This window comes from Scyliorhinus torazame, chromosome 22 (genome assembly GCF_047496885.1).
Source record: "Scyliorhinus torazame isolate Kashiwa2021f chromosome 22, sScyTor2.1, whole genome shotgun sequence".
Lineage (NCBI taxonomy): Eukaryota > Metazoa > Chordata > Chondrichthyes > Carcharhiniformes > Scyliorhinidae > Scyliorhinus > Scyliorhinus torazame.
Window position 1 is genome coordinate 47394534 of NC_092728.1, and position 26544 is coordinate 47421077.

At 47.6% G+C, this 26544-nt stretch overlaps 1 protein-coding gene across 7 annotated transcripts in view; it reads right to left on the reverse strand.

Moving 5' to 3' along the window:
- Nucleotides 1-14122: 14122 nt before the first annotated feature.
- The window catches only part of lrsam1 (leucine rich repeat and sterile alpha motif containing 1), a 140830-nt gene continuing 128408 nt past the window's right edge, over nt 14123-26544 (reverse strand). For all 7 annotated transcript variants that reach the window (XM_072488178.1, XM_072488181.1, XM_072488180.1 and 4 more), the window contains 4 exons: nt 25378-25447; nt 22904-23061; nt 20507-20655; nt 14123-16998 (listed from right to left, as the gene is read on the reverse strand). In XM_072488178.1, the coding sequence (XP_072344279.1) occupies nt 20530-20655; nt 22904-23061; nt 25378-25447 (354 nt within the window). In that variant the 3' untranslated portion in view covers nt 14123-16998; nt 20507-20529. The remainder of the gene's footprint in view (nt 16999-20506; nt 20656-22903; nt 23062-25377; nt 25448-26544) is intronic.

The following is a 26544-nucleotide window of genomic DNA, read 5'->3' on the forward strand; positions in this document are numbered from 1 at the left end:
CCTGGTGTTGTAAGACTTCTTATTGTACTCAATATTAGTATGGCGAATACAACTAGAGATGTACAGGAAGGAGGTAAAGAAAATACGGTGTGCAAACTGCAGTGGGAAGAACAAGTACCTTTGATTGACCTGCACACGCCGAGTGAGCAGCCAATTGTCCGAAAGGGCAGTCTGCAGTGACATCTATTGTCCACAGGAGGGTGGCATGTGCAGCTCAGCAACTTCCACAATATTGCCTTACAGAGGCGAGAAACCAAACTGTAGCTGCAGAAAGTCACACATCTGATTCCAGCCACAAAATGAGTAACTCCTCCGCTGATCACAGCAGTAAGTGACTGGGGTTGGTTTAATGCGTGATTTTGTTTGACCACACTTGCCCCCCCCCCAGTTCATTGCCTATTGATTGCAGTGGCATCAATTGAAACTCTAGAATTCTACATCTCGAGGACAATTTATGGCCCATCCTGCCAGGGCTGGCTCTTTGAAAGAGCAATCCAATTAGTCCCAGTTCTCTGCTCTTTTCCCCATATTTTTCCTTTATAAGTTCCACTTTGAAAATTTACTATCCAGTCTGCTCCTACCACCCTTACAGGCTGTATTTCCACATCAGTACAGTGTTTTATTTTAAAATGTCCTCAATTCACTTCTGGTTCTATTGCCGACTATCTTAAATCTGCATTCGCTGGTCACTGACCCCTCTGCCACTGGATGGTTTTTCCTTATTTACTGTTGTATTGTAACCAGTGTCTCTTTGCGTACTGTCACATCATTACGTGGTGACATTGCTTGGGAGATTTTTCCCTCCACTTCCATCTTAGACCGTGAGCGAAACAACACCTCTGTAAATAAACTCAGACAACTAGTTCAGTAACCTCTGGCTTGGCAACCTGCTTATCTATCCCTTGTCTCTGCTGTGAAGTAAAAAGAAAAACTCATCAAATTGACATTGTTCTAATTTGGTTCAACTGTCCCTTCCCCGCCACAGGGACTGCTCTTGTTCTGTGCTAGCCAGTTCCTCCTTCCGCTGGCATCAGTGGTAGCAATTTTTCTTATGCCCTCAGCTTATGCTGTCTTCTGATGATGCACCGGTTTCCAACTCAGGAATTTTGCTTGAACCTTAGCAAGAGGAGAGATAGTTTCACTTTTACAGTCTGCAGATCCCAAAGTGCCGTGAAGCAGCATGCTTTCTAACCTGGTACAGCAAGGAATAGGATAGAGGTCAGAAATTGTTCTCTTTGGTTCAAAATTGATAAGTGACGGGTGGGTTACTACATTATACTATACTGTACTAAACACCAAGTTTAAAGTCATAGAGGTCTACAGCACCAAAAATGCCTACAGTCCATCATGTCTGCACCAGTCAAGTATGTCTGTGCAGCTCAGCCATGCGGAATGTACATCCTGCAGGATGTGGGAACTCATGCAGGCACAAAGTACCCTCACTGACTAGATCTGCAGGAACTGTCACCAGCTGCAGAAACTGGAGCTCCAGGTTGCAGAACATGAGTGGTAGCTGGAGTCAGAGAACTATGGCCACTTTTTAAAATACAGACAGATGAGAATTTTTCTTTTCTCTCAGAGGGTCATGAGTCTCTGGAACTCTCTTTCCATTGCCTTTTGAGGAACAGTGGTGAAACAGAGTCTTTCCATATTTTTAAGGAGGTGATATCGGGGGGTAGGCAAGAATGTGGGGGTTTCAGTTACAATCAAATCAGTCATGGTTGACTTCCGGTGGTGGCTATGGAGGAGTAAGTCGCACATTTGGTGGCTCCCGCTCTGGTCAGACTTTTGGACCTTTCCCCCGGACTTTTTTCCGATTTTAAACGGCAGATTTGAAGGCTGAGGCAATTGGGCACTGTTTCCACATCGGTGTATGGAGAAAAGGACCGAAAGGGCAGAAACAAGAAGTCGGTAACGAGCTGTGTTGAAGATGCAACGGGAGACGGTATGGCCGAGTGCCGGACCCCTGGGGTGGCAGCGCAGCGACCAATGGACCCAGTGATGCAGGCCATTCAGGATGTCTTTGCCAGGCAGAAGTGGGAATGCTTGGACCTGATCAAAGAATCAATTGATCGGCTAGAGAGCAGACTGGACGCCCAGGACCGGATGAGTCAGAAGGCGGAGAAGGCGCTGCTTGAACAGGAGGAGCATCAAACAGCAGTGGAGCTGGAGGTGGGGATGCTTTGGTAACAGCAGAAAAGGCTCCTGGAAAAGGTGGAAGACGTTGAGAACCGGTCCCGCCGGCAGAACCTAAGAATTGTCGGGCTCCCGGAGGGAGCTGAGGGAACAGATGCTGGGGCATACGTGGCGGGTATGTTCGAAAAGCTGCTGGGGAGGGGGCATTCCCCCGACCGTTGGAGGTGGGCAGGGCGTATTGGGCGCTTGCCAGGAAGCCGCGGGAGGGGGCCCTCCATGGGCAATGGTGGTGAGATTCCACAGGTTCCTGGACAAGGAATGCATTCTTTGGTGGGCCAAGCGCACGTGGAGTTGCAAGTGCGATAACAACATCCTGCGGGTGTACCAGGACCTGAGCGTGGAGGTGGCGAGGAAGAGGGCAGGCTTTAACCAAGTCACGGCTATTTTCTTTAAGAAGCAGGTGAAGTTCAGTCTGCTGTATCCGGCGCGACTTTGAGTCACACATGAGGACCAACATCACTATTTTGAGCCGCCCGATGAGGCGCTGGACTTTGCGAAAAGAAAAGGACTGGTGGGAGCCTGAGAACTCTCGGACTTAGAGACAACTTGTTGGCCTATATTGGGCCCTTTTGTTTCTGTTTTTTTGTGGTTTTTCTTTTTCTTTTCTCTCCCTTGGTTTTTGGTGGGTTTTGTTTTTCTGTTGTCTCGCTGTATGCGGATGATCTACTGCTGTATGTCTCAGACCCAATGGAGGGGATGGAAGAAATTATGGGAATTTATGGGGAATTCAGCCGGTTTTCGGGGTATAAGCTCAATATGGGAAAGAGCGAGATGTTTGTAGTCCAGGCGAGAGGTCAGGAGAGGCAACTGGCGGAACTGCCGTTCAGAGTGGTAGGGGACAGTTTCAGGTACCTGGGTACCCAAGTGGCGCCAATTACTACTTGGCGGCTAACATAGCCATGGTGAGGAGGTGGCTGGTGGGGGGGTGAGCCGGCGTGGGTGCGCATGGAGGCGGCTTCTTGTAAGGGCACAAGTCTGGGGGCGTTGGTAACTGCGCCTCTGCCGTTCTCACCGGTGCGGTACTCCACCAGTCCAGTGGTGGTGGCGGCCCTGAGCGTCTGGGGCAGTGGAGGAGACATGTGGGTGCAGAGGGGGCGTCGGTGTGGTCCCCCAATCTGCGATAACCACCGGTTTGCCCTGGGGAGGATGGACGGGGAGCGGGGATTGAGAGGATGGGGGACTTGTTCATAGAAGGAAGCTTCCCGAGTATGAGGGCGCTGGAGGAGAAGTTTGCATTGGCGGGAAGAAATGAATTCTGATATTTGCAGGTACAGGACTTTTTGCGGAGGCAGGTACCAACATTCCCACTCCTGCCGCTAAGGGGGATTCAGGATATGGTGGTTTCTAGAGGATGGATAGGAAAGGGGAGAGTCTCGGACATATATAAAGAGCTTATGGGGTCGGAGGAGTCGCAGACCGAGGAGCTGAAGCAAAAGTGGGAGGAGGAGCTTGGGGGAGGGATAGAGGAGGGCCTTTGGGCGGACGCGTTGGGTAGGATCAACGTGACCGCAACGTGTGCCAGGCTCAGCCTGATCCAATTTAAGGTCATTCACTGGGCTCACATGACAGTGGCCCGGATGAGCAGATTCTTTGGGGTGGAGGATAGGTGTGCGAAGTGTGTGGGGGGGGCCAGCGAGCCATGTCCATATGTTCTGGGCATGTCCAAACTGAGGGGGTTTTGGCAGGGGTTTGCCGACGCTATGTCCACGGTATTAAATATGAGGGTGGCAATGAGTACAGAGGTGCCGATTTTTGGAGTGTCGCACGAATCCAGGAGGAGAAAGAGGCGGACGTTCTGGCCTTTGCTTCCCTGGTAGCCCGGAGGCGCATATTACTAGCACGGAGGGACTCAAAGCCCCCGAAATCGGAGACCTGGCTTTCGGACATGGCTGGCTTCCTCTGCCTGGAGAAAATTAAGTTCGCCATGAGAGGGTCTCTGTTAGGGTTCGCTCGGAGGTGGCAACCATTCGTCGACTTCCTCGCAGAGAATTAATCGTCAGCAAAAGTGTGGGGGGTGGGGGGGGGGGTTAGGTTAGCGTAGATTAGGGGGGTAAGTAATGGTGGGACCTGTGGGAGAATGAAGTGGTATTTGCACTATGTTAATATTTTCCTTGTTATGTACATTGTTCATTTGTTGCTGTTACAATGCCAAACCTCAATAAAATGTTTATTAAAAAAATAAATCAGTCATGGTTATGTTGAATGGCGAAGCAGCTGATTGGCCCACTCCGAATTCAGATTTTCGAATGAGTCACTGTGGTGATCCGCGAGGTTGAGGATTATGTGGATAGGATGTTTAGAGAGGTGGTCACACCGCAGCTAAGAGGTACCCAAGCAGAGAGGAAATGTGTGACTGCCGGAGTATCTAGGAGAAACAGGCAGGTAGTGCAGGATTGGATTTGTTTGTCACGTGTATCGAGGTACAGTGAAAAGTATTTTTCTGTGAGCAGATCATTAAATACATGAAAAGGACATAAAAGAAAATACATAATAGGACAACACAACATATACAATGTAACTACATAAGCACTGGCATCGGATGAAGCATACAGGGTGTAGTGTTAATTAGGTCAGTCCTTAAGAGGGTCATTTAGGAGTCTGGTGACAGTGGGGAAGAAGCTGTTTTTGAGTCTGTTCGTGCGTGTTCTCAGACTTCTGTATCTCCTGCCCGATGGAAGAAGTTGGAAGAGTGAGTAAGCCGGGTGGGAGGGATCTTTGATTATACTGCCCGCTTTCCCCAGGCAGCGGGAGGTGTAGATGGAGTCAATGGATTGGAGGCAGGTTTGTGTGATGGACTGGGCGGTGTTCTCGACTCTCTGAAGTTTCTTGCGGTCCTGGGTCGAGCAGTTGCCATACCAGGCTGTGATGCAGCCCGATAGGATGCTTTCTATGGTGCACCTGTAAAAGTTGGTAAGGGTTAATGTGGACATGCCGAATTTCCTTAGTTTCCTGAGGAAGTATAGGCGCTGTTGTGCTTTCTTGCTGGTAGCGTCGACGTGGGTGGACCAGGACAGATTTTTGGAGATGTCCATCCCTAGGAATTTGAAACTGCTAACCATCTCCACCTCTGCCCCGTTGATGCTGACAGGGGTGTGTACAGTACTTTGCTCCCTGAAGTCAATTACCAGCTCTTTAGTTTTGCTGGCATTGAGGGCGAAAGCCCCTGAGGCTGTCATTCTCTAACCACTTTCCCATTTTGGATACTGATGAACAAACTGGTTCCTCAGAGGACTGCAGCAAGAGCCAGGTTTGTGGCACCACAGGTGGCTCAGCTGCACAGGAGGGGAGGAGGAAAGGTGGAAGTGCTAACGTGGTAGGGGGTTACATTGTTAGGGGAGCAGACATGCGCATCTACGGCTATAGATGTGACTCCATGGTTGTATGTTGCCTCCTTGGTACCGGGGCATGGATGCCACAGAGTGACTGCAAGACATTTTAGGGTGATTCAACAGCCAGTAGTCATGGTACACATTGGGACCAATGACATAGGTAGGAAAAGGGATGAGGTCCTGAAAGCTGATTTTAGAGAGTTAGAAAAGGAATTAAAAAGCAGGACCTCAAAGAGCAATAATCTCAGGATTCCTCCCAGTGCTACATGCTAGTGAGCATAAGAATGGGGTAAATTGAGCAGTTCAACAAGTAGCTGGAAAAATGGAGTAGGGAGGTTTTTCGATTACGAGGCATTGGCACTGGTTCTGTTGCAGGTAGGACCTGTACAAGGATGGGGAACACCTTAACAGGACTGTGATCAATGTCCTTGCGGGGATGTTTTCTACTACTGTTGGAGAGTGATTAAACTAGATTGGCAGGGGGTGGGAACCAGAGGGGAAATTCAGAGCAGAGAGGAGAAAAACTGGAAGGAGAAAAGTATTAACTGATTAGAAGGATGTTTCAGAGAGAAGTATCAAGGTAATAGAATACTTGGAAGAGTTTGATAGAATTAGTGTAGGCAATAGTAAGTCAGATGGGGTCAGAATAAGAGGGAAAATAAAAAGCCTAAATCAGGATTAATGTGCATGTATGTCAATGCAGAGTGTGGTTGAACTATGATGTTGCTGTAACAGATCCTGTTCAAAGGACTGGGACATTAAATATTCCCGGGTACAAGGTTTAGGAGAGGCAGGTGAGGAATAGGAATAGAGCAAATGTACAGAAGGGGCGGGAGTTCCTGGAATGTGTTGATGAACATTTTCTGTAGCAGTTTGTTTCTGGTCCAACGAGGCACTGCTAGACCTGGTTCTGGGGACACAATTGGCCCAAGTGGATCAGATATCAGTGGGAGAGCATTTAGGGGACAGTGACCATTGTATCATAAGGTTTAGGTTGGCTATGGAAAAGGACAAGGAGCAATCCAGAGTAGGGAAAATTAATCGGGGGTGGGGGTGGGGGGGGGGGGTGGGGGGGGGGAGACCAACTTGTTTTTAATAAATTTAACATACCCAATGCTTTTTTTTCCAATAAAAGGGGCAATTTAGCGTGACCAATCCATCTACCCTGCATATCTTTGGGTTGTGGGTGTGAAACCCACACAGACACAGGGAGAACGTGCAAACTCAACACGGACAGTGACCCGGGGCCGGGATCGAACTGGGTCCTTGGTGCCGTGAGGCAGCAGTGCTAACCACTGTACCACCGTGCTGCCCAGCGAAAGCCAACTTCAATGGGGATGAGAATGCATCGGAGTTGAATAAGTTGGAATCAAATTTTGGCAGAAAAGACAGAGGCTTAACAATTTAATTTTAAAAATGTATTGCAGGTAATGTCAAGGTATGTTCCCTTGAAGAGGAACGGTAGGACAAATAAATCCAGAACATCCTGGGTGACGGGAGAGATAGAGGTGAAGATGTACCGGGAGAAGTGCCCGTACGACAGGTGTCAGGTAGAAAATCCGATGGAGAATCAGGCTGGATATAGAAGGACCAGAGTGGAAGTGAAAAAACTAATCAGAAAAGCAAGGAGAGAGCATGAAAAGAGACTGGCCGCTAACATGAAAGGAAATCTTCTATAAGCACATAAAAAAATAACACGGTAGTAACAGAAAGTGTAGGGTCTATCGGGGATTTAAAAAAAACAAGTAGTGCATGGAGGCAGAGGAAATATCGAATCCTTGCAATGAAGGGTTTTCGCCCATCGAGTCTGCACCGACCCTCTGCCCACTCCCCCGCCCTATACCAGGAACGTGCACAGCTTTGGACGCTAACGGACACTTGATAATGGTCAGTTCACCTAACCTGCACATCTTTGGACTGTGGGAAGAAACCAGAGCATCCGGAGGAAACCCACGCAGACACGGGGAGAACATGTAAACTACACAGCCACCCAAGGCTGGAATTGAACACATGTGCCTGACACCGTGAGGCAGCAGTGCTAACCACTGTGCCACCCGGAGCTACTTTCGCATCTGCCTTTACAAAGGAATATTCTGCTACCCAGGTCGAGTTATGGGAGGAGGTAAGTAGTACATTAGAAGAACTTACAATTGAGAAGGAGGTGGTGTTAGGCTATCTTTACTTAAAATATACAAGGTACCAGGACCTGATGATATGCGTCCAAAGGTACTGAGGGAATGGAAATTGTAGACGTGCTGGTGAAAATCTTCTGGTCTTCCTTAGACATAGGAGTAGTGCCAGAGGATTGATGAATTGTGAATCTTACACCTTTGTCCAAAAACAAGAACAAAGATGGCAACTACAGACCAGTCAGTTTGACTTCAGTGGTAGGGAAACGTCTGGAAACTATAGTTCAGGACAAAATCATTATCACTTGGAAAAGTACAGGATAAATAAGGAATGTTGCCATTGATTCATTAAGGGAAAATCATGTTCAACTAACTTGGGAGGTTTTTTGAGTAGGTTCAACTAACTTGGGAGGTTTTTTGAGTAGGTAACAAAGGGTTGATCAGGGCATCATTGTTGATGTGGTGCATATGGATTTTCAAAAAGCATTTGATACAGTGACACAACAGACTTGAGCAAAATTCTACATGGGCTGGGCAGCACAGTAGCACGTGGATAGCACTGTGGCTTCACAGCGCCAGGGTCCCTGGTTTGATTCCCCGCTGGGTCACTGTCTGTGCGAAGTCTGCATGTTCTCCCCGTGTCTGCGTGGGTTTCCTCCGGGTGCTCCGGTTTCCTCCCACAGTCCAAAGACGTGCAGGTTAGGTGGATTGGCTATGCTAAATTGCCCTTAAGTGACCAAAAAAGGTTTGGAGAGGTTATTGGGTTACAGGGATAGGGTGGAAGTGAGGGCTTAAGTGGGTCGGTGCAGACTCAATGGGCTGAATGGCCTCCTTCTGCACTGTATGTTCTACACTCTACAATAAGAAATTGGCTGAGTGACAGTAAACAGCAGTGATAAATTATTATTTTTCAGATTGGAGGAAAGTTTGTATTGGACTTCCCCAGGGTCAGTATTGGGACTCTTGCTCTGCCTGATATTGACAAATGTGATATAAAATAGTTACTTTAAAGATATTAGTTACTGTAATGTAGATATAGGCCGGTCCAATTCTAGTGAGTTCACAGACAAAGGATTTCAGAACGCATGGCAAAGGAGGGGGAATGGGGTGTCCAGTGGAGGAGGAGAAAAGGATGCTGGGTAATAGGAGGCCAGGGAAAAGGATGAGAAGTGAGCCAATCAGGATGTATGGCCAGGTCAAGGGGGGTATAGGATGACCTATGGGAATCGTGTATGTGAAACTTGATGCCATTTGAATGTATTTGCAGAGATCCCTTTGTCTCCTTCTTCATTCGTTTCCCAGAGGTCCAGGAGACTGGTTCTGTGTGTGTGTGAAACGAGTCAGACTTGCAAGTCAAATAAAAATAACTAATGCTATGCCTGCAAATCCATCTCAAGTTTTATTGAGGCCAGACTGACGGGTAAAGAAATTTATATTTTGTCAATATCTATTAATGACCTACACTGGCGTTCAGCATCACGATTGTTGATGATATGAAGATTGGTGACATTGTCACCCGAGATGAAGATAATCTTGAACTTCAAAAGGATATGGATATGTTGGTGGATTGGCCAGACCGGTAGCAGATGAAGTTCAATGCAGAGTTTTGGCAGGAAGAACTTGGAGAGAGACTATATAAAATAAAGGAGAAACTCAAAAAGAGGTGCAGGAACATAGGGACTTTGGTGTATATATACACAATTCAGGGCAGGTCGAGAGCAGTTAACAAGGCCACGGACCAAGTGATGGAATTAGAATCCCTACAGTGCAGGAGGCTATTCAGCCCATTGAGTTTCACTGACCCTCTGAAAATGTACTCTACCTAGGCCCACTCCCCACCCTATCCCATTTACCATGGTCGATCCACGTGTTATGGGTCAGAGTTTAGAGAACCCCAAAGTGTAACATGGAGTTCAACTGACCCACAACTTTTAATAGATTGTGGTGTGGGGAGCACACGGCACACTCTACAGGTGTGGTACAGCATAAATGGACAAGTGTTTTTAAAACAAAACAATGTTTATTCTGTCCCTTGTTCAAGAAGGGAAGTAGAGAAAACCTCGGTAACTATAGACCAGTGAGCCTTACTTCTGGTGTGGGCAAAATCTTGGAAAGGTTTATAAGAGATAGGATGTATAATCATCTGGAAAGGAATAATTTGATTAGAGATAGTCAACAGGGTTTTGTGAAGGGTAGGTCATGCCTCACAAATCTTATTGAGTTCTTTGCATTAAGTTTGCCGTGTGCCGGGAGCAGCGTGAATTCCCTCACCTGCCGCCTCACAAACGCCCTCACTTGCATGTACCTGAAAGCGTTTCCCGGGGGTAGTCCAAACTTCTCCTCCAGCGCCCCTAAGCTCGCAAACGTCCCATCGATGAACAGGTCCCTCATTCTTCTAATCCCTGCCGGATGCCAGCTCTGAAACCCCCCGTCTATCCTTCCTGGGACAAACCGATGGTTATCTCTGATCGGGGACCACACCGAGGCTCCCATCGCACCCCTGTGCCGTCTCCACTGCCCCCAGATCTTTAGCGTTGCCGCCACCACCGGACTCGTGGTGTACCTTGTCGGCGAGAGCGGCACGGTGCAGTCACCAGCGCCCCCAGGCTCGTTCCTTTGCAGGACGCCATCTCCAACCTCTTCCATGCCACCCCCTCTCCCTCCATCACACACTTACGGATCATCGCCACGTTGGCTGCCCAGTAGTAGCCACCCAGATTCGGCAACGCCAGCCCTCCTCTATCTCTACTACGCTCCAGGAACCCCCTCCTTACCCTCGGGGTCTTACTCGCCCACACAAAACCCATAATGCTCCTGCCTACCCTCTTAAAAAAGGCCTTGGTGATCACAATTGGAAGGCATTGGAATACAAAAAGAAATCTCGGGAGGACCACCATTTTAATCGATTGTACCCTGCCCGCTAGCGAGAGCGGCAACATGTCCCACCGTTTAAAGTCCTCCACCAGCCGCTTCAAATTAAGTTTGTGCAGGGCCCCCCAGCTCCTAGCTACCTGGACCCCCAAGTATCGAAAGCTCCTTTCCGCCCTCCTCAACGGTAGGTCGTCTATCCCTCTTCCCTGATCCCCCGGATGCACCACAAAGAGCTCACTCTTCCCTACATTGAGCTTGTAGCCCAAGAAGTCCCCAAACTCCCTTAGGATCTGCATGACCTCCACCATCCCCTCCACTGGGTCCGCCACATACAGCAACAAGTCGTCTGCATACACCGACACTCGATGCTCTTCTCCCCCTCGAACCACCCCCTCCATTTCCTGGACTTCCTTAATGCCATGGCCAAAGGTTCAATTGCTAATGCAAACAACAGGGGGCACCCCTGCCTCGTCCCTCGATACAGCCGGAAGTACTCCGACCTCCACCGATTTGTAACCACACGGTGTGGTGAGTTATTGATCATTACTTGAACCTCTTGGCGGTATCATAAAGATACCTGGCGACTCTAGAGCAAAGGTTAAACAAACAGAGCAAATTACGATTTAAGAGCCAACCAAAAGTTAGCAACATTCATAAGCATCTATAATGGATTTTTTCACCTCCTCATACGTCCCAGATACCTCCTCTGATAGTGATGCAAACACTTCACTAGCCCTACCTACCAGCTTTGTTTGAATCTGTAACACCCACATGTCCTGTGGCTATTTAATTTGTTTAGCTACCTTCTCAAATGAAATGAAAAAGGCTTCTACCTCCTTCTCGGCAAACCTTGGCAATGCTTGGACATATTTAAATAGATTCCCACAAGCATTCGACTATGACGCTCTTTCCCATTATCCACCAACTGAACGTTTCCCTTCACATCTGCCAATTTTAACTGACATTTTATGAAGTTCAAACTCGCCCTCTTTATCCCTGATCTGTATCTCCCTTTCTCTTTCTTTTTGTTCTGCTCGGGCTATTCTTTCTATTTTCCTTTCTTCTGGCTCTTTTTCCTCTCTCTTTCATATTCAAGCTGCTTTAATTCTTTCTCATGTTCCATTCGCTTAATTTGCGACTATATTTTTGCTATTTCCAATGAGTCAAACAGCATCTCAGGCAACTTTAAATGCTTAGCCACCACCATAATTAACTCACCGTTTCGCATTTTGTCAGGTAATGTTAACTGCAATGTCTTTGCCAAATCGAAGTCTGCTTTTAGTCTCTGTCCATAAGATAGTGTGTGTGACCGTCTCCACCCCCAAAAACTTCAGAGCCTCTGAAAGAGTCATTCCCTACTTAAACTAGAATACCACACCTGAAAAGCACCCACAATATGCTAACCCCCTCACTGTCTTTAAGTTCACTAAGCCAATTCAATAGCTAGACTTTTATCCCAGACGAGCCCCCAATTTGTTATGGGCCAGGGTTTAGAGAACCCCAAAATGTATCATGGAATTCACCTGACCCACAACTTTTAATAGATTGTGGGGAGCACATGGCCCACTCTGCAGGTGCGGTACAGCAGAAATGGAAAAGTATTTTTTAAAGCAAAACAATGTTTATTCTATGAACTCGTTAACCTTTTTAAAACATAGTGAACATCTTAGCAACCATTAATTCAAATACAACCCCCAAAGAATATAACACTAAGTAATCCTTTAAGCTTTCCTTTTAACATCCATAAGACTTAAAACACCGTTTACCAGAAGCACATCAGGTTAAAGTCACTACTGTTATTAGTTTTAAATCACCAGAATCGATTTAGTCTTTAGATTAGAGAGATTCATACACCTACTGGCTGTGACTGCAGCTATCCAGCTCTGAAAACAAAACTAAAACATACTCTGCAGCAAACAGCCAAAAACAAAAGTAAAAAGCTGACAGACAGCCCAGCTCCACCCACTCTGACATCACTGCAGTAGTAAATACCCATTTCGTAAAGGTACTCTCACTACAGATATTTATATACACACCCATTTATAAACACCCATTTCTTAAAGGTACTCTCACATGACAGAAGATTAAAATGAACTGCCTTGTGTTGTGACTATTGGGAGAATTAGCAGTAGTGCAGTGAGACAGCTCTCACCCAATGTTTCATCACAAGCTGCTCTGGTTTGGCGTTACAAGAGTACAGAATATTGGCTGCCCACCAGAAATGGGGCCTTCCCGATGCTTTGAAAACATTCCAGCCACCTTGTTGAACGTTCTCCAGTATCTGTCAGAACTGGTCAAGTTTTTGGGCAGCACAGTGGCGCAGTGGGTTAGCATTGCTGCCTCACGGCACCGAGGTCCCAGGTTCGATCCTGGCTCTGGGTCACTGTCCGTGTGGAGTTTGCACATTTTCCCCGTGTTTGCATGGATTTTGCCCCCACAGCCCAAAGACATGCAGTGTAGGTGGATTGGCGACGCTAAATTGCCCCTTAATTGGAAAAAAATGAATTGGGTACTCTAAATTTGTGAAAAAAAAGTGCTCAAAGAAAATCTGGGAATTTATCAGGTTCCTGTGCATAATCGGTTGCGATTCCTACAACACCACTTCATTGACTGTAAATCAAGGGGCTGTTTAGCCCAGGGCTAAATCGCTGGCTTTGAAAGCAGTCCAAGGCAGGCCAGCAGCATGGTTCAATTCCCGTAACAGCCTCCCAGAACAGGCGCCGGAATGTGGCGACTAGGGGCTTTTCACAGTAACTTCATTGAAGCCTACTTGTGACAATAAGCGATTTTCATTTAATCTTGGGATGGCCTGAGGTTGTGGAAGCATGATATAAATACAAGTTTTTTTAATATAAAAACAAAATGCCCAAACAACTATCCTCTGGCTAGTTATTAACCCTGTCATAATATGCACCCATGCACATCATGAGGTTAAAAACAGGCCGTGAGGGACACCCAGGTTAGCCAATCAACATACAGGAAAGAACACAACCAATCACCAGACAGAACACCAGAGGGGGGTTCCAACTATAAAACACACGAGGCATCAGCAGTCCGCCTCTTTCCACTGGTGACAACTGTAGTGACAGTCAGGGTGTATATATCAGTCAGCACCTTCTACACGTGGATCAGAGCTAGCCTGGTCTAGTAAGTTAAAGTTAGTACACTTAGAGTAGTAGAGTGTCAATCCACAGCCAGCTGTGTATTGTTACAGAAGTTCAATAAATTGTATTGAACCAACGCCTATGTTTGGTGTATGCTTTACCATTCATCTGCATCATGTTGCAGTCCGTGTTACCCCAGGGTGAATAACACGACAAACCCAACACCAAAAAAAAAGTATTGGAATCTCACTCTCCCATTAGTCTGTCAATCTCTATTACCCTGTACAGAAGTGAATAGCCAGCTTATCAGTCTTACCCAAGCTTGATTCTTCCATGCCCTTTAGTACTTTTATGTGGACAGTTACCAATAGTAACTATGAGAATAAGCGCAGAGCAATCGGCAATGTTCCAGGAAACTAAGCCAAGATCAAGAAAATGCAGCCATCCAGCCGAGCGCAAATCACACACCAGGATCCAACAGCCTCGTGTGTGCTTTCGTTTATGGTCTTTATTGTGACAAAGAATTTCCATAAAGTTCACCAAATTTAATGTGTATACAATCCTTGAATATTGGAATTCATGGCTTAGAGCAAGACATTCATTAACAGCACCTAAACCAGTACATACATCCTGAAAGATTCAATAAATTAAAAAAATCTGTAACCTTTTTAAAAAAAAACATGCTTTACATTCTTGTATTGAGTTTAATGCAACATGCAGTTTCTGATCATGGGAGAAATATTAATAAGAAAGCCTTTAATGCAGAATACCACTGACGGTGCAGTGGTCGAGTAACATCAATCGTGGGTTATATAAAAGCCCTTAAATTCAGGAACACCAAAGGTAGGTAAGAAAAGGAAGAATATGTGGAAGACTTTGCAGCAAGGAGCATTAACACCTATGAGAGGATCATTTCCTCGGGGCATCTCCCACTCGGTAACGAGGTTACAACCCTAGTGCCACAAGTAAATCAGGTTCTTCCGAGGTTACAGCAATAGAGTGGGAGAAGTACAAAGAAAAGTGACTCCATGAGTAATAAGACCTCCAGTGTCCGATGGGACAAGGTTGAATGCGCAGCATAGTTACTGCCAGGACTGTACCCCGCTGGACGCGGACTACAGCAGAAAAGCAGCTGTGGTTTGGGGAAATCACCTTTAACGGGGGTCACCCCTCCCAGTAGCTTCAGGAGCTCACTTTCCGACCAGGTAGAAGTATTTTATCGGGAGCGGTTCGGGGAAGAAAGACAGTTCCACTACCAACTCCCCTGGTGGGTGATGCATGGTCACTGAGGATGAAGAGAAACAAGTAAGAAAAAGTTAGCTTTAACATAATTTTACAGCAAGTGTCAAAACTGACAAACATCATACATCTGTATTTGCCATTAACGCACAAGTAACAAATTCTCATACGCAGAGAGTAGTTACACTATGAACAGGACTGGAAGGCTACAATTCAATATATTGCACAAAACCTCTAATTGGGTTAAATTACTTTTTAAAAAAATAAATGAAATTGTTTGACTTTTTCCACATAAAATTGCAACACATTAAAAACATTGAGCACAGGCCCCACTGCTGCTCTTGTAGCATCACTCAAATAAACAAGCAAGATCTAAAGATAAGCACAGCAACTACAGGCCAGTCATTGGTGATGGGAAAGCACTTAGTGATAATTTCTGATTAAAATTAACAACCACTTGGACAAATGTTAATTAATTAAGGGAAGCCAGCATAGATTTGATGAGGTAACAGAGAGGGTTGATGAGGGTAGTGTGGTCATGTGGTGTAAATGGACTTCCAAAAAGGTATTCGATAAAGTGCCACATAACAGGCTCGTCAGCAGAGCCCAAACGAATAAAAGGGGCAGTGGAAGCACAGATACATAGTTGACTGAGTGACAGGAAAGACAGTAGTGGTGAATGGTTGTTTTTTTGGGAACTGGAACAAGATGCATATAGTAGGGTTTCCCCAAGGCTAGCATTAGGATCGCTGCTTTTCTCAATCAATATTAATGACCTGGATTTAGGTGTGCAGGGCGTAATTTCAAAATTTTCCAATAGCACAAAACCGGAAAGTATTGGGAACTGTGAGGAGGATAATGATGAACGTCAAGAGGACATGGACAGGTGGTGATATGAGTGAAATTCGATGTGGGGAAATGTGAAGTGATGCATTTGGAAAGGCAATATAAAGTACACAATCTTACATGAATACAGGAGGAGCAGAGGAACCTGGCGGTGCACAAATTGTTGGTAGTTATCACAGACAGTAGCTAATAAGACATATGGGATCTTGGGCTTTATAAACAGAAGCAGGGAGTACAAAAGCAAAGAAGTTATGGTGAGCCTTTATTAAAAAAACTGGTTCAACCTCAACTGGAGCATTGCATCCAAAGCTGGGCAGCCCAGTTCAGTGAAGGCACGGGAGAAGGTGCAGAAACGATTTACGAGAATGTTCAGAAGATGAGAGGCTTCAGTTATGTGGATAAATTGGTGAATTTGGATCTATTTTCCGGAGGGAAGATTTGACGGAGGTGTTCAAAATCATGGATGGGGTGGGTGGAAATAGTAAGACAGGGAGAAACTGTTCCCATTGATGGAGGGGCCAGACCAAGACGACAGGACACCGATTTAAGAACCAAAGGGACAAACGTTTTAATGCAGAGTGTGTAGGATCCGGAATGAGCTGCCGGAGTGTGTGGTGGGGGCAGCATCAATTCAGGAGAGAATAGGATAATTTATCGGAAGAAAAATGATATGTAGAGCTATGGGGAAAGGCAGGGGAACAAGACTTAGGTGAGTCGCTCTTGTTAGAGAGCCAGCATGGACACGAGGGGCTGAATGGCCTTCTGTGCTGTGACCATTCGACGATTCATAAGATCCTGCTTCACTTCTTTTCTGCAAAGTACCAAACAACTGGATGATACGACTGGTTTGGAAAGGGTGGGAAATGAGATGATGGGCACAAACTGACTGTACATCCCCTTGGGTTCTCTGCAGAATCGTTGCACCAATGCTAGGTGACATTCAGACATATCTCCCAGGACGAGAGCACAAACATGCAGCAGCAAGAAAACAAAAGTCTTAATTTTCCAGTTTTCTGCTCGTCGCCTACTCCAGGAGCGAGTGATGAATCCAGTTACAGCACAATGCTATCTCACACCAATATTTACTGCCAACACACATCAGGCCGAACGAGGTTCACCTGTCCACGAGGATCACCTCAAGCCAGCCAGCCTGGTGGCTGCTCAAGATGGCTTCACCAAAAGTAAACCTAAATCTAGTCATCTGTGTAGCGGAACAGGGCCGGAGAAAGAGGACGAATAAGGCACCAGCAGGCTGTGATGAAGTGGACGAGGTTGCGCACAGATCTATGAGACAGAAAAAGTTAATAATTGACGAATGGGGAAAAAAAAACTAACAAAAGTACAGAGTCCCTGACAAGTGGAGACTGGACGAGACAGCACACCACAGAATCAGAATAATAGTGCAGAAGGAAGCCAATCCATCAAGTCTATGTTGGTTTTATCAAAGAGCAATTCAGTTCATTTCACTCCTCCAATCCTTACACGCATCCTTGCAAATGTTTATAACTTCAAATATTTATTCAAAGCAGCCTTCAAAAGGAAACTGAATCTGTTTCCATCAATCTTTCAGGCAGTATAAATACTAATTAATAATTTACGTAAAGAAGCTTTTAGCTCATCTTGTTTGGCTCCGTTATCAGTCACATGGGGACTGAAAGGGCAGTAGAGGCAGAGGCCTACCTGCAATGCATTTTAAAAATACTTAGATGTGCACTTGAGATACCGCGACCAACACGATTACGGACAAAGAGCTGGAACAAAGAATTAGGCTGCATAACTCCTTAGATGCAAGGGACACAGTGAGGCAAATGGCCTCCTTCTGTGACATAAAACGTTTCCACTTTTCTATCGCCTTAAACCTATGCTCCCTTATTATAGACTGCTCAGGTACTGGAACCAGTTTCTCTTTATTTACTCTATCCAAATCATTCATGATTTTAAACCCCTATCAAATCTCCTCTTCGCCTCACCTGCTCTCAAGGAGAACCCCAGCTTCTCCAATTTATTCAAGAAACTGCCGTCCCTCGTCCCTGAAACTATTTCAGTACATCTCTTTGGTGCTCTCTCCAAAGCCTGCAGGTCCTTCCAAAGTGCAGCGCCCAGAAATGGATGCAATTTTCCAGCTGGAGCCTTATGACTCAACACAGGAAGCCACTTAGGAACTAAAAGGGTGCAATTAGATTGCTCATGATCTCTAGGCCACTAACTAGTCGAAAGATGTAAAATTTGCCAGAAATTACAGCAGAGTGCAAGAATTATAGAGTAGCTATAATGGGGATTTTAATTATCTGAATATGGACAGGGGTAGTAGCAGCATAAAGGGCAGGGAGGGGCAAGAGTTCCTAGAGCGTATTCTGCAGAACGTTCTACAGCAGTCCGTCGAGAAAGGAGGCTTGGTCCTTTGCAATCTTTGGGTCAGTAGCAGAACACAACGGTGATCGTGGTGTCGGAAGGTTTAGGTTGCGTGTGGAAAAGGGACAATTCAGAGTTAGGGTAATTTACTGGAGGAAAGCCAACTTCCAATGAGGTAGTATTTGCTTCAGATAATTGGAATCAAAGATTAGCAGCCAAAACTGCAAGTGAATAATGGGCTGTCTTTAAAGAAGAGGAAGTTTGAGTGCAGTCAAGGTATGTTCTCATGAAGGGAAGAAGTAGGGTAAACAAATCCAGATCCTGGATGAAGAAAGAGATAGACATTAAGATGAAGCAGAAAAAGTGTGCTTACGACAGCTGTCAGGTGGATAACAATCGAGAACCAGGTTTAAAATAGAAGGTTCAGAGGGGAATTGGAAAAGCGAATAAGAGAAGCAAAAAGAGAGTATGAGAAGAGACTGGCAGCTAAAATAAAAGGATTGGCATATAAATAGTAAAAAAAAAGTGGTTAAAAAGAGTGGGGTCAATTAGGGACCAAAAGGCTGTTACACATAGAAGCAGGGGGAATGGCGAAGGTATTAAATGCATCTGTCTTTAGCAAGGAAGAAAATGTTCCTAGGTCATGGTGAAAGAGGAGATGGTGCAGACATTTTCAGGGTTTAAAACTGATGAGAAGGTATTGGATAGTCATCGGTACTTAAAGTCGATAAGGCACCAGGACTGGTGAGATGCATTCAAGGATATTGAAAAATGTGAGAGTAGAAATTGAGGAGACACAGCCATTATTTTCTGATCTTCCTTCGACTCAGGGGTGGAGAATTGCAAATGTTACAACTTCCCTCCCAAACAAGGTGTAAAGATAACCCAGAAACTGTAGGCCAGTTAGTTTAGCTTCAGAGGTAGGGACGCTTCCAGAAGCAATAACTTGGATAAAGTTAGTAGCCACTTGGGAAAATGTGGGCTAATTAAAGAAAGCTGGCATGGACTTGTTAAGGGCAAATTGTGTTTAACTAACTTGCTTGAGTGTTTTGATGAGGTAACAAAGAAGGTTGATGAGGGTAATGCTGTTGATGTGGTGCACATGGACTTCCAAAAGCATTTGATACAGTGCCACACAACAGCCTCATGGAATAAAATGGATAGTAGCACCATGGATACAAAATTGGCTGAGTGACAGGAAACAGAGTGTGGTGTAAGGTTAGTTTTTGGACTGGAGGCAGGTTGAGAGTTGAGTTCTCCAGGGGTCAGTGTTTGGACCCCTGCTCTCTAAGAATGACCTAGATTTTGATGCACAATTTCAGAATTTGCAGATGAGGAGGATAGTGCAGAATGGTTGCACAAGTGGATAGCACTGTGGCTTCACAGCGCCAGGGTTCCAAGTTCGATTCCCTGCTGGGTCACTGTCTGCATGTTCTCCCCGTGTCTGCGTCGGTTTCCTCCACAGTCCAAAAAGTGCCAAAGGTGGATTGGCCATGATAAATTACCCTTAGTGATCAAAAAGGTTAGGAGGGGTTATTGGGTTACAGGGATAGGGTGGAAGTGAGGGCTTAAGTGGGTTGGTGCAGACTCGATGGGCTGAATGGCCTCCTTCTGCACTGTATGTTCTATGTTCCATGTTCAAAAGGACACAGATAGGTTGGTGGAATGGGTGGACAAGTGGCAGATGGGATTTAATATAGAGAAGTGATTCACTTTTGGTTGGAAGAATGCACAGATACAAATCAAAGAGCCGAGGGAGCTGGGAGTATATGCGAACAAAGTATAGAAATTGGTAGGACAGTGGTCAATAAAGCAGACAACATCTTGGGCTTTATTAATAGGTGTGTAGAGGACAAAAATAAGGTTATATTGAACCAGTAAAAAACATCGACTCAGCCTCAGGCACTACACTTTAGTTTAGGAAGGATGTGAAGGTTTGAAGACAGCTGAGAAAAGATTCACGAGAATGGTTCCTGGGATGAGGAACTTCAGTTACATAAATAGATTGGAGAAGTTGGGACACTTTTTCTTGGAGAACAGAAGATTGTGAGGAGATTTTATAGAGGGATTCAAAAGGTCGGGTCAGAGTGGCCAGGGAGGAACTGTTCCCGTTGGTGGAATTCAGACGGCGAGAAGGAATACAAACAAAAATGGCTGGAAATACTCAGGTCAGGCATCATCTGGGAGAGAAACAGGTCAATGACCTTTCATATAATGAACAGGCGATCTCAATCATTGCTTCTCACTTGAGGCCTTTCTCACCCCTCTCCTGAGCCCTCATCCAAAAGAAAACACCTGTAGGTGTCCCTGGGGTTCGCATATCCTTAGCAATGGAGTCCAATCCAAGAGGGCTTCTCACTCCTAGGAGCCTTCCAGGAGGAAGGGTCTAAGCCTTGTGGGCTGGTTTCTGGTGACCGCAAGCATTCTGAAGCAGACGTACATTGGACAGGAGCAGGTCGTAACTCATGATGTACGATACATGCGGATCTTTTGTTCGATGTCTTTCCGGCAGAGGGGGCAAGTATGCAGTTCCGTCCCACACGTCTGACAGCAGCAAACATGACCGCAGGGTAGGAAGATCATCTGACTCTGGGGGGAAAAAAAACGAGAGCGTGTCAACACTTTTCCCACCTGACATCTCTTTCTGCACCTTTTTAACCACTCTACTGCGACACTGTACAGCAGTGTGCGCCATCTTCATGATGCAGTGCAGCACCTTCCAAACCATGACCTCTACCACCTAGAAGCACAAGGGCAGCAAATGTACGGCAAAACCACCACCTGCAAGTTCTCCCCCCCCCCCCCCCCCCCCCCGCCCCGCCCCCCCCAACCACCACCACCCTTCACTGTCACCGGGTCAAACCCCTGGAACTCCCTCCCTAACAGCACTGTGGATGTTCCTGCTCCACATGGACTTCAGCAGTTCAAGAAAAAGTCTCACCACCACCTTCTGAAGGAATAGGCAACAAACGCTGGCATTGTCAACAATACTCACATCCCAAAGACATGAACAAAAATCAATGTTAAAAATCAGAAACTGAGGGCAGTACGGTGGCGCAGTGGGTTAGCCCTGCGGCCTCACGGCGCCGAGGTCCCAGGTTCGATCCCGGCTCTGGGTCACTGTCCATGTGGAGTTTGCACATACTCCCCGTATTTGCGTGGGTTTCGCCGCCACAACCCAAAGATATGCAGGCTAGGTGGATTGGCCACGCTAAATTGCCCCTTAATTGGAAAAAATGAATTGGGCACTCTAAATTTATTATTATTTTTTTTAAAATCAGAAACTGCTGAAATAACACAAAAACCTTCCTTCCAACTGGTAACCAATCTGTGTTGGGGTTTGCTGGGCAAACAGCGGTGCCACATGGTTCCCATGTCCATCCTTTTCTTTCAACCAACTAATCTATTCTTAAATGGTGCTCCAAACATCAATTCGGATCATGCAGCCTCATGTTAAAAAGCAATTTAAATTTTAAACAGGACAGTTTACAGGGATAAGACAAGTCTTTCGAAACTTTGGGGACAAGGCATTGTTTGCCAAGCAAGCAAATTATTCTAATGCGATGACTGTAAAACTGTCCAGATTGGGTTAGGTCCAATCCCTGCAGTTCTGTGATCTGGCTCCATACACAGTAACTGAAGAATGTATCGCCACCGATCGCCAAACCCTGTGCAACATCATCCGAGTGTGGATCACACTGGTAGCACTGAGGACAAGGGAGGCAGAGCTTGGAAAGTGGAAATGATCGTGCTCTGGGATGTCAGGTCGATGCTGTCTTTATACACTGAGGTGTAGGTTCTACCTGTGACAGACCGTGGCCCAGATTGGTAAATGGCGGACAATCAAGTTCTTTATTCTGAATCTAACTCATCGATTCTGGTGGAACAGGAGAGGGAATCATCCCGAAAGTATCACCCTTATCTGACTGCTAAGCCCCATCTGGGTGGCCTGTGTTATCCAAGCAGAATCCCATCTTTTGACATTCCTGGTCATTTTTCCATCGCAACAATTTGCATTTATATAGCATCCTTAATAGTTAAACATCCGAAGCCACTTTACAGAAGCAATATCAAACAGAATTTGATACTGAGCCCCACGTGGAGGTATTAGGGTAAATGAAAGAGGTAGATTTTGAGCATTGCTGTAAAGGAAGGGAGAGAGAGGTAGAGAAGCTCCAAGGAGCTTACGGACAAGGCAACTGAAGCCATGGCCATCAATGGTGGAGCAATTAAAACTGGGATCCTCAAGAGGTTAGAACTTGAGGAGCACAGAAATCTGAGGAGCTGGAGGAGATTAGAGATAGTAAGGGGCGAGGCCAGAGAGGGATTTGAAAACATTGGCAAGAGTGCTTAAAATCCAGACGATGCTGAATGAGGAGCTGCTGTAGTCAGCGATAACAGGGGTGATGGCTGAACGACACTTGGTGTCAGTCAGTAAATGGGCAACTCTGTCTGTGGCCTCACCCCAGCTCTGTAACCTTCACCACCCTGGAACTTGCTGAGCTCTTTGCGCCTCTCCACCTTGGTCCTTCTTGTACATCCCTCTCTGCTCTCGCTTCCCCCATTGATGGTCTGGAATTTCCTCCGTAAACCTCGATCATTCATTCTTCAAGATGCTCTTTAAAAACCTGCCTCTTTGACCAAACTCTGGATTAGTTGTCCTATTACCTCCTTCTTTGGCTGTGTGTCAGTTTTGTCATATAATCTTGCTTGGATTATTTTACCAGGTTGAAGGTGCTACATAAATACAACCAGACACACATCACTCAGACATAAAGATGAGATGTGTAAATAACTGCCTGAAAGAAAATCTTTTCAATCACTGCCGCGTCCTTACCTCCCGCTCCAAACAGACAACACATTCTGATTGAACCAGCACATCCTCAGTAACCGGCACAGCTGGGCTGGAGGGTCCTGCTTCACTCTCCGGAGGGGCACTGGGCTGTGCCTCACCCATGTCAGCAGCAGCTTCTTTCGATGGGATGAATCCCCGATCTACAAACCAAGAGTCAAATTGCAAGTTGGTGGTTACATCAGAAATGGCGCCATTGCACCCTCCCCTCCCCCCCACCCCACCTGACCCACCCCCATCTGGTCAGGAGCTGATTTCACCTGCTGGGGCAGTGCTGCTATTCGGCCATCTGCCTGGTCCAGAGCCCCCCCACCCCACTGTACCGATCACTACTGGAGGACCATGGGAAACTGGAGGATAGATCTATGCTTGATTTACTCTGTCCTCAGTCCGACCACGAAAGAGGTGGTGAGAGGGGGAGGGCAGGAAGGCGAGCGAGAGAGAGGGCGGGAAGGCGAGCGAGATAGAGGGCAGGAAGGCGAGCGAGAGAGAGAGGGGGAGGGAAGAAGAGCGGGATGGGGGGGGTGGGAAGGCGAGCGAGATGGGGGGTGGGAAGGCGAGCGAGATGGGGGGCGGAAAGGCGAGCGAGAGGGAGGGCGGGAAGGCGAGCAAGGTAGAGGGCGGGAAGGCGAGCGAGAGAGAGGGCGGGAAGGCGAGCGAGAGAGAGGGCGGGAAGGCGAGCGAGAGAGAGGGCGGGAAGGCGAGCGAGAGAGAGGGCGGGAAGGCGAGCGAGAGAGAGGGCGGGAAGGCGAGCGAGAGAGAGGGCGGGAAGGCGAGCGAGAGGGCGGGAAGGCGAGCGAGAGAGGGCGGGAAGGCGAGCGAGAGAGGGCGGGAAGGCGAGCGAGAGAGGGGGCGGGAAGGCGAGCGAGAGAGAGGGCGGGAAGGCGAGCGAGAGAGAGGGCGGGAAGGCGAGCGAGAGAGGGGGCGGGAAGGCGAGCGAGAGAGAGAGGGGGGAGGGAAGGCGAGCGAGAGAGAGAGGGGGGAGGGAAGGTGAGTGAGAGGTAGGGCGTGAAGGCGAGCGAGAGAGGGGGCGGGAAGGCGAGCGAGAGAGGGGGCGGGAAGGCGAGCGAGAGAGGGGAGGGAGGGAAGGCGAGCGAGAGAGGGGAGGGAGGGAAGGCGGGCGAGATGGAGGGTGGGAAGGCAAGTGAGAGGGAGGGTGGGAAGGCGAGCGAGAGGGTGGGAAGGCGAGCGAGAGGGTGGGAAGGCGAGCGAGAGGGTGGGAAGGCGAGCGAGAGAGGGGGCAAGAAGGCGAAAGAGAGAGAGGGGGGGAAGGCGAGCGAGAGAGAGGGTGGGAAGGCGAGCGAGAGAGTGGGAAGGCGAGCGAGAGGGAGGGTGGGAAGGCGAGCGAGAGAGGGGGCAAGAAGGCGAATGAGAAAGGGGGCAAGAAGGCGAAAGAGAGAGAGGGCGGGAAGGCGAGCGAGAGAGGGCGAGGGAAGACAAGCGAGAGGGGGCGGGAAGGCGAGAGAGGGGACGGGAAGGCAAGCGAGAGAGGGGGCGGGAAGGCGAGCGAGAGAGGGGGCGGGAAGGCGAGCGAGAGAGGGGGAGGGAAGACGAGCGAGCGAGAGGGGACGGGAAGGCGAGCGAGGGGGCGGGAAGGCGAGCAAGAGAGAGGGAAGACGAGCGAGAGAGGACGGGAAGGCGAGCGAGAGAGGGGCGGGAAGGCGAGCGAGAGAGGGGCGGGAAGGCGAGCGAGAGAGGGGCGGGAAGGCGAGCGAGAGAGGGGGCGGGAAGGCGAGCGAGAGAGGGGGCGGGAAGGCGAGCGAGAGAGGGGGCGGGAAGGCGAGCGAGAGAGGGGGCGGGAAGGCGAGCGAGAGAGAGAGAGGGGGAGGGAAGGCGAGCGACAGAGGGGACGGGATGGCGAGCAAGTGAGGAGGTGGGCAGGTAGGCTAGAGGGAGGGTGGGCAGGTAGGCTAGAAAGAGGGTGGGCGGGCATGCGTGCGATAGAGGGTGCGGGAAGGTGAGAGAGAAAGGTTCTGCATTGATATATAAACTTACAAGACCGTCCCAACGCTGTAATACCAATGAAACTTTTTTTTCTAAAGTTTATCCTTCATTCCAACAATGACCCCATTTTAGAAGCACTTCATTGACTGGAAAAGCACTTTGGGACATCCTGAAACTGCGAAAGGTGCTACATAAATTCAGGTCTTATTTGTAATGTACTGTTTGCACAGTTAGGTCTCACAAACAGAAATGTGATAATGATTGAGTAAGCTGTTACACTGATGTGGTTAATGGATTTGTTGTCCCGGACATGAGGGAGAAAGATCTCTCCTCGCTGCCCGTCACATACCAAGGGATCATTTACCCATTGGGCTAGCCCCAAAATAAACAGACTGACTCGAGCTGTTCCAAAGTAACCGCTTGGGCTCCATGCAGGCCCCTGCTAACACCATTTGCAAATGCTTCCTTGAACTGCGAAGCGTCAGGGAGAGACTGACCATCTCTACTGCAGTTACCTTCCTCAGGCAGACCCTCTTGGACACGGCGGAGTATTGCACGCTGCAATCTGCTCTCCTTGACTCCAATCTGTGGGCAGGAAAAAGGCATCTTCAAAAGGCGATTCATCCAGGTTCAGACAACCCTCCACTCGTACATCCCAGAACAGTGTTCTGCACCCAACTGTACATATACACCGCCCCCATCCCTGCTCCTTGCAATCTCCACCACGGAGAGATGCTGAGGAGAGCTCTTACTTCTTCAGAGAGATAACGTCTCTCTTCAGAGCGGTAACACCAGCCAGCTGTCTCTTGAGCAGCTGGTGATTTTGGAGGTACCCACAGATGACCTACCCTCCCTCTCAACCGAAAATGCACGGGCCAAATATCTCTTCACTCACGCAGTCAAAGATGCCTCCGTGTGATACATGCTACAGACGTGTCACGGTATTAGTCACACTGCACATGAGAAGGGTAATCGGACCTTCCTGTGTGTGCCTCCTCGTTGAAAGAACAATCTAATTAGTCCCAACCCGCTGCTGATAGGCCCGAAAATGTTTTCTTTTCAATTCCCTTTACAGTTCCCGTTAAATCTGTCACGTTTTCAGGCAACGCAACCAGAGAACTGACTGCAGAAATAAATAGTCTACCCCCTTTCAACCCTGGCCAATTATCTTAAACCTTTGTCTTACGGTTACTAATCCTGCATTCGCTAGCAATATTCTCTCTCTATTTACTCCACATGTTTTTGAACATGTCCATTAAATCTCTCCTTAACCACTGTTGCTCACAGGAGAATAATCCCAGCCTCTCCAGTCTTTCCAAACACGTTCTGACATAACCTCCTTGCTGGGAAGGACGCTCCTTTAATGGGAAATCCGTTACATCGCGGGGATTGATGGTAGAAATTTGCTCCTCAAAGGGGTGGCAGGGGCACAGCTTTTAAACCTCTGACTGTTTTCCGTGCTGTGGTCCTGCCAATCACTAATGCAAGTTCTCAAAGCCCCGATAATCAGCCCTAGGATGAAAATTTCTTGGCTAAATTGCAACAACGCACAAGACACTTCATCCACAGCCAGCTTCCCCACCCACACCAGGCTGGCACCAGTTAGCTGGGCAAACTGAGACACAAGGAAATTAACCATGCTGTCAATATCAGTATTCTAGAGCAGCATTACCAGGTGCAGA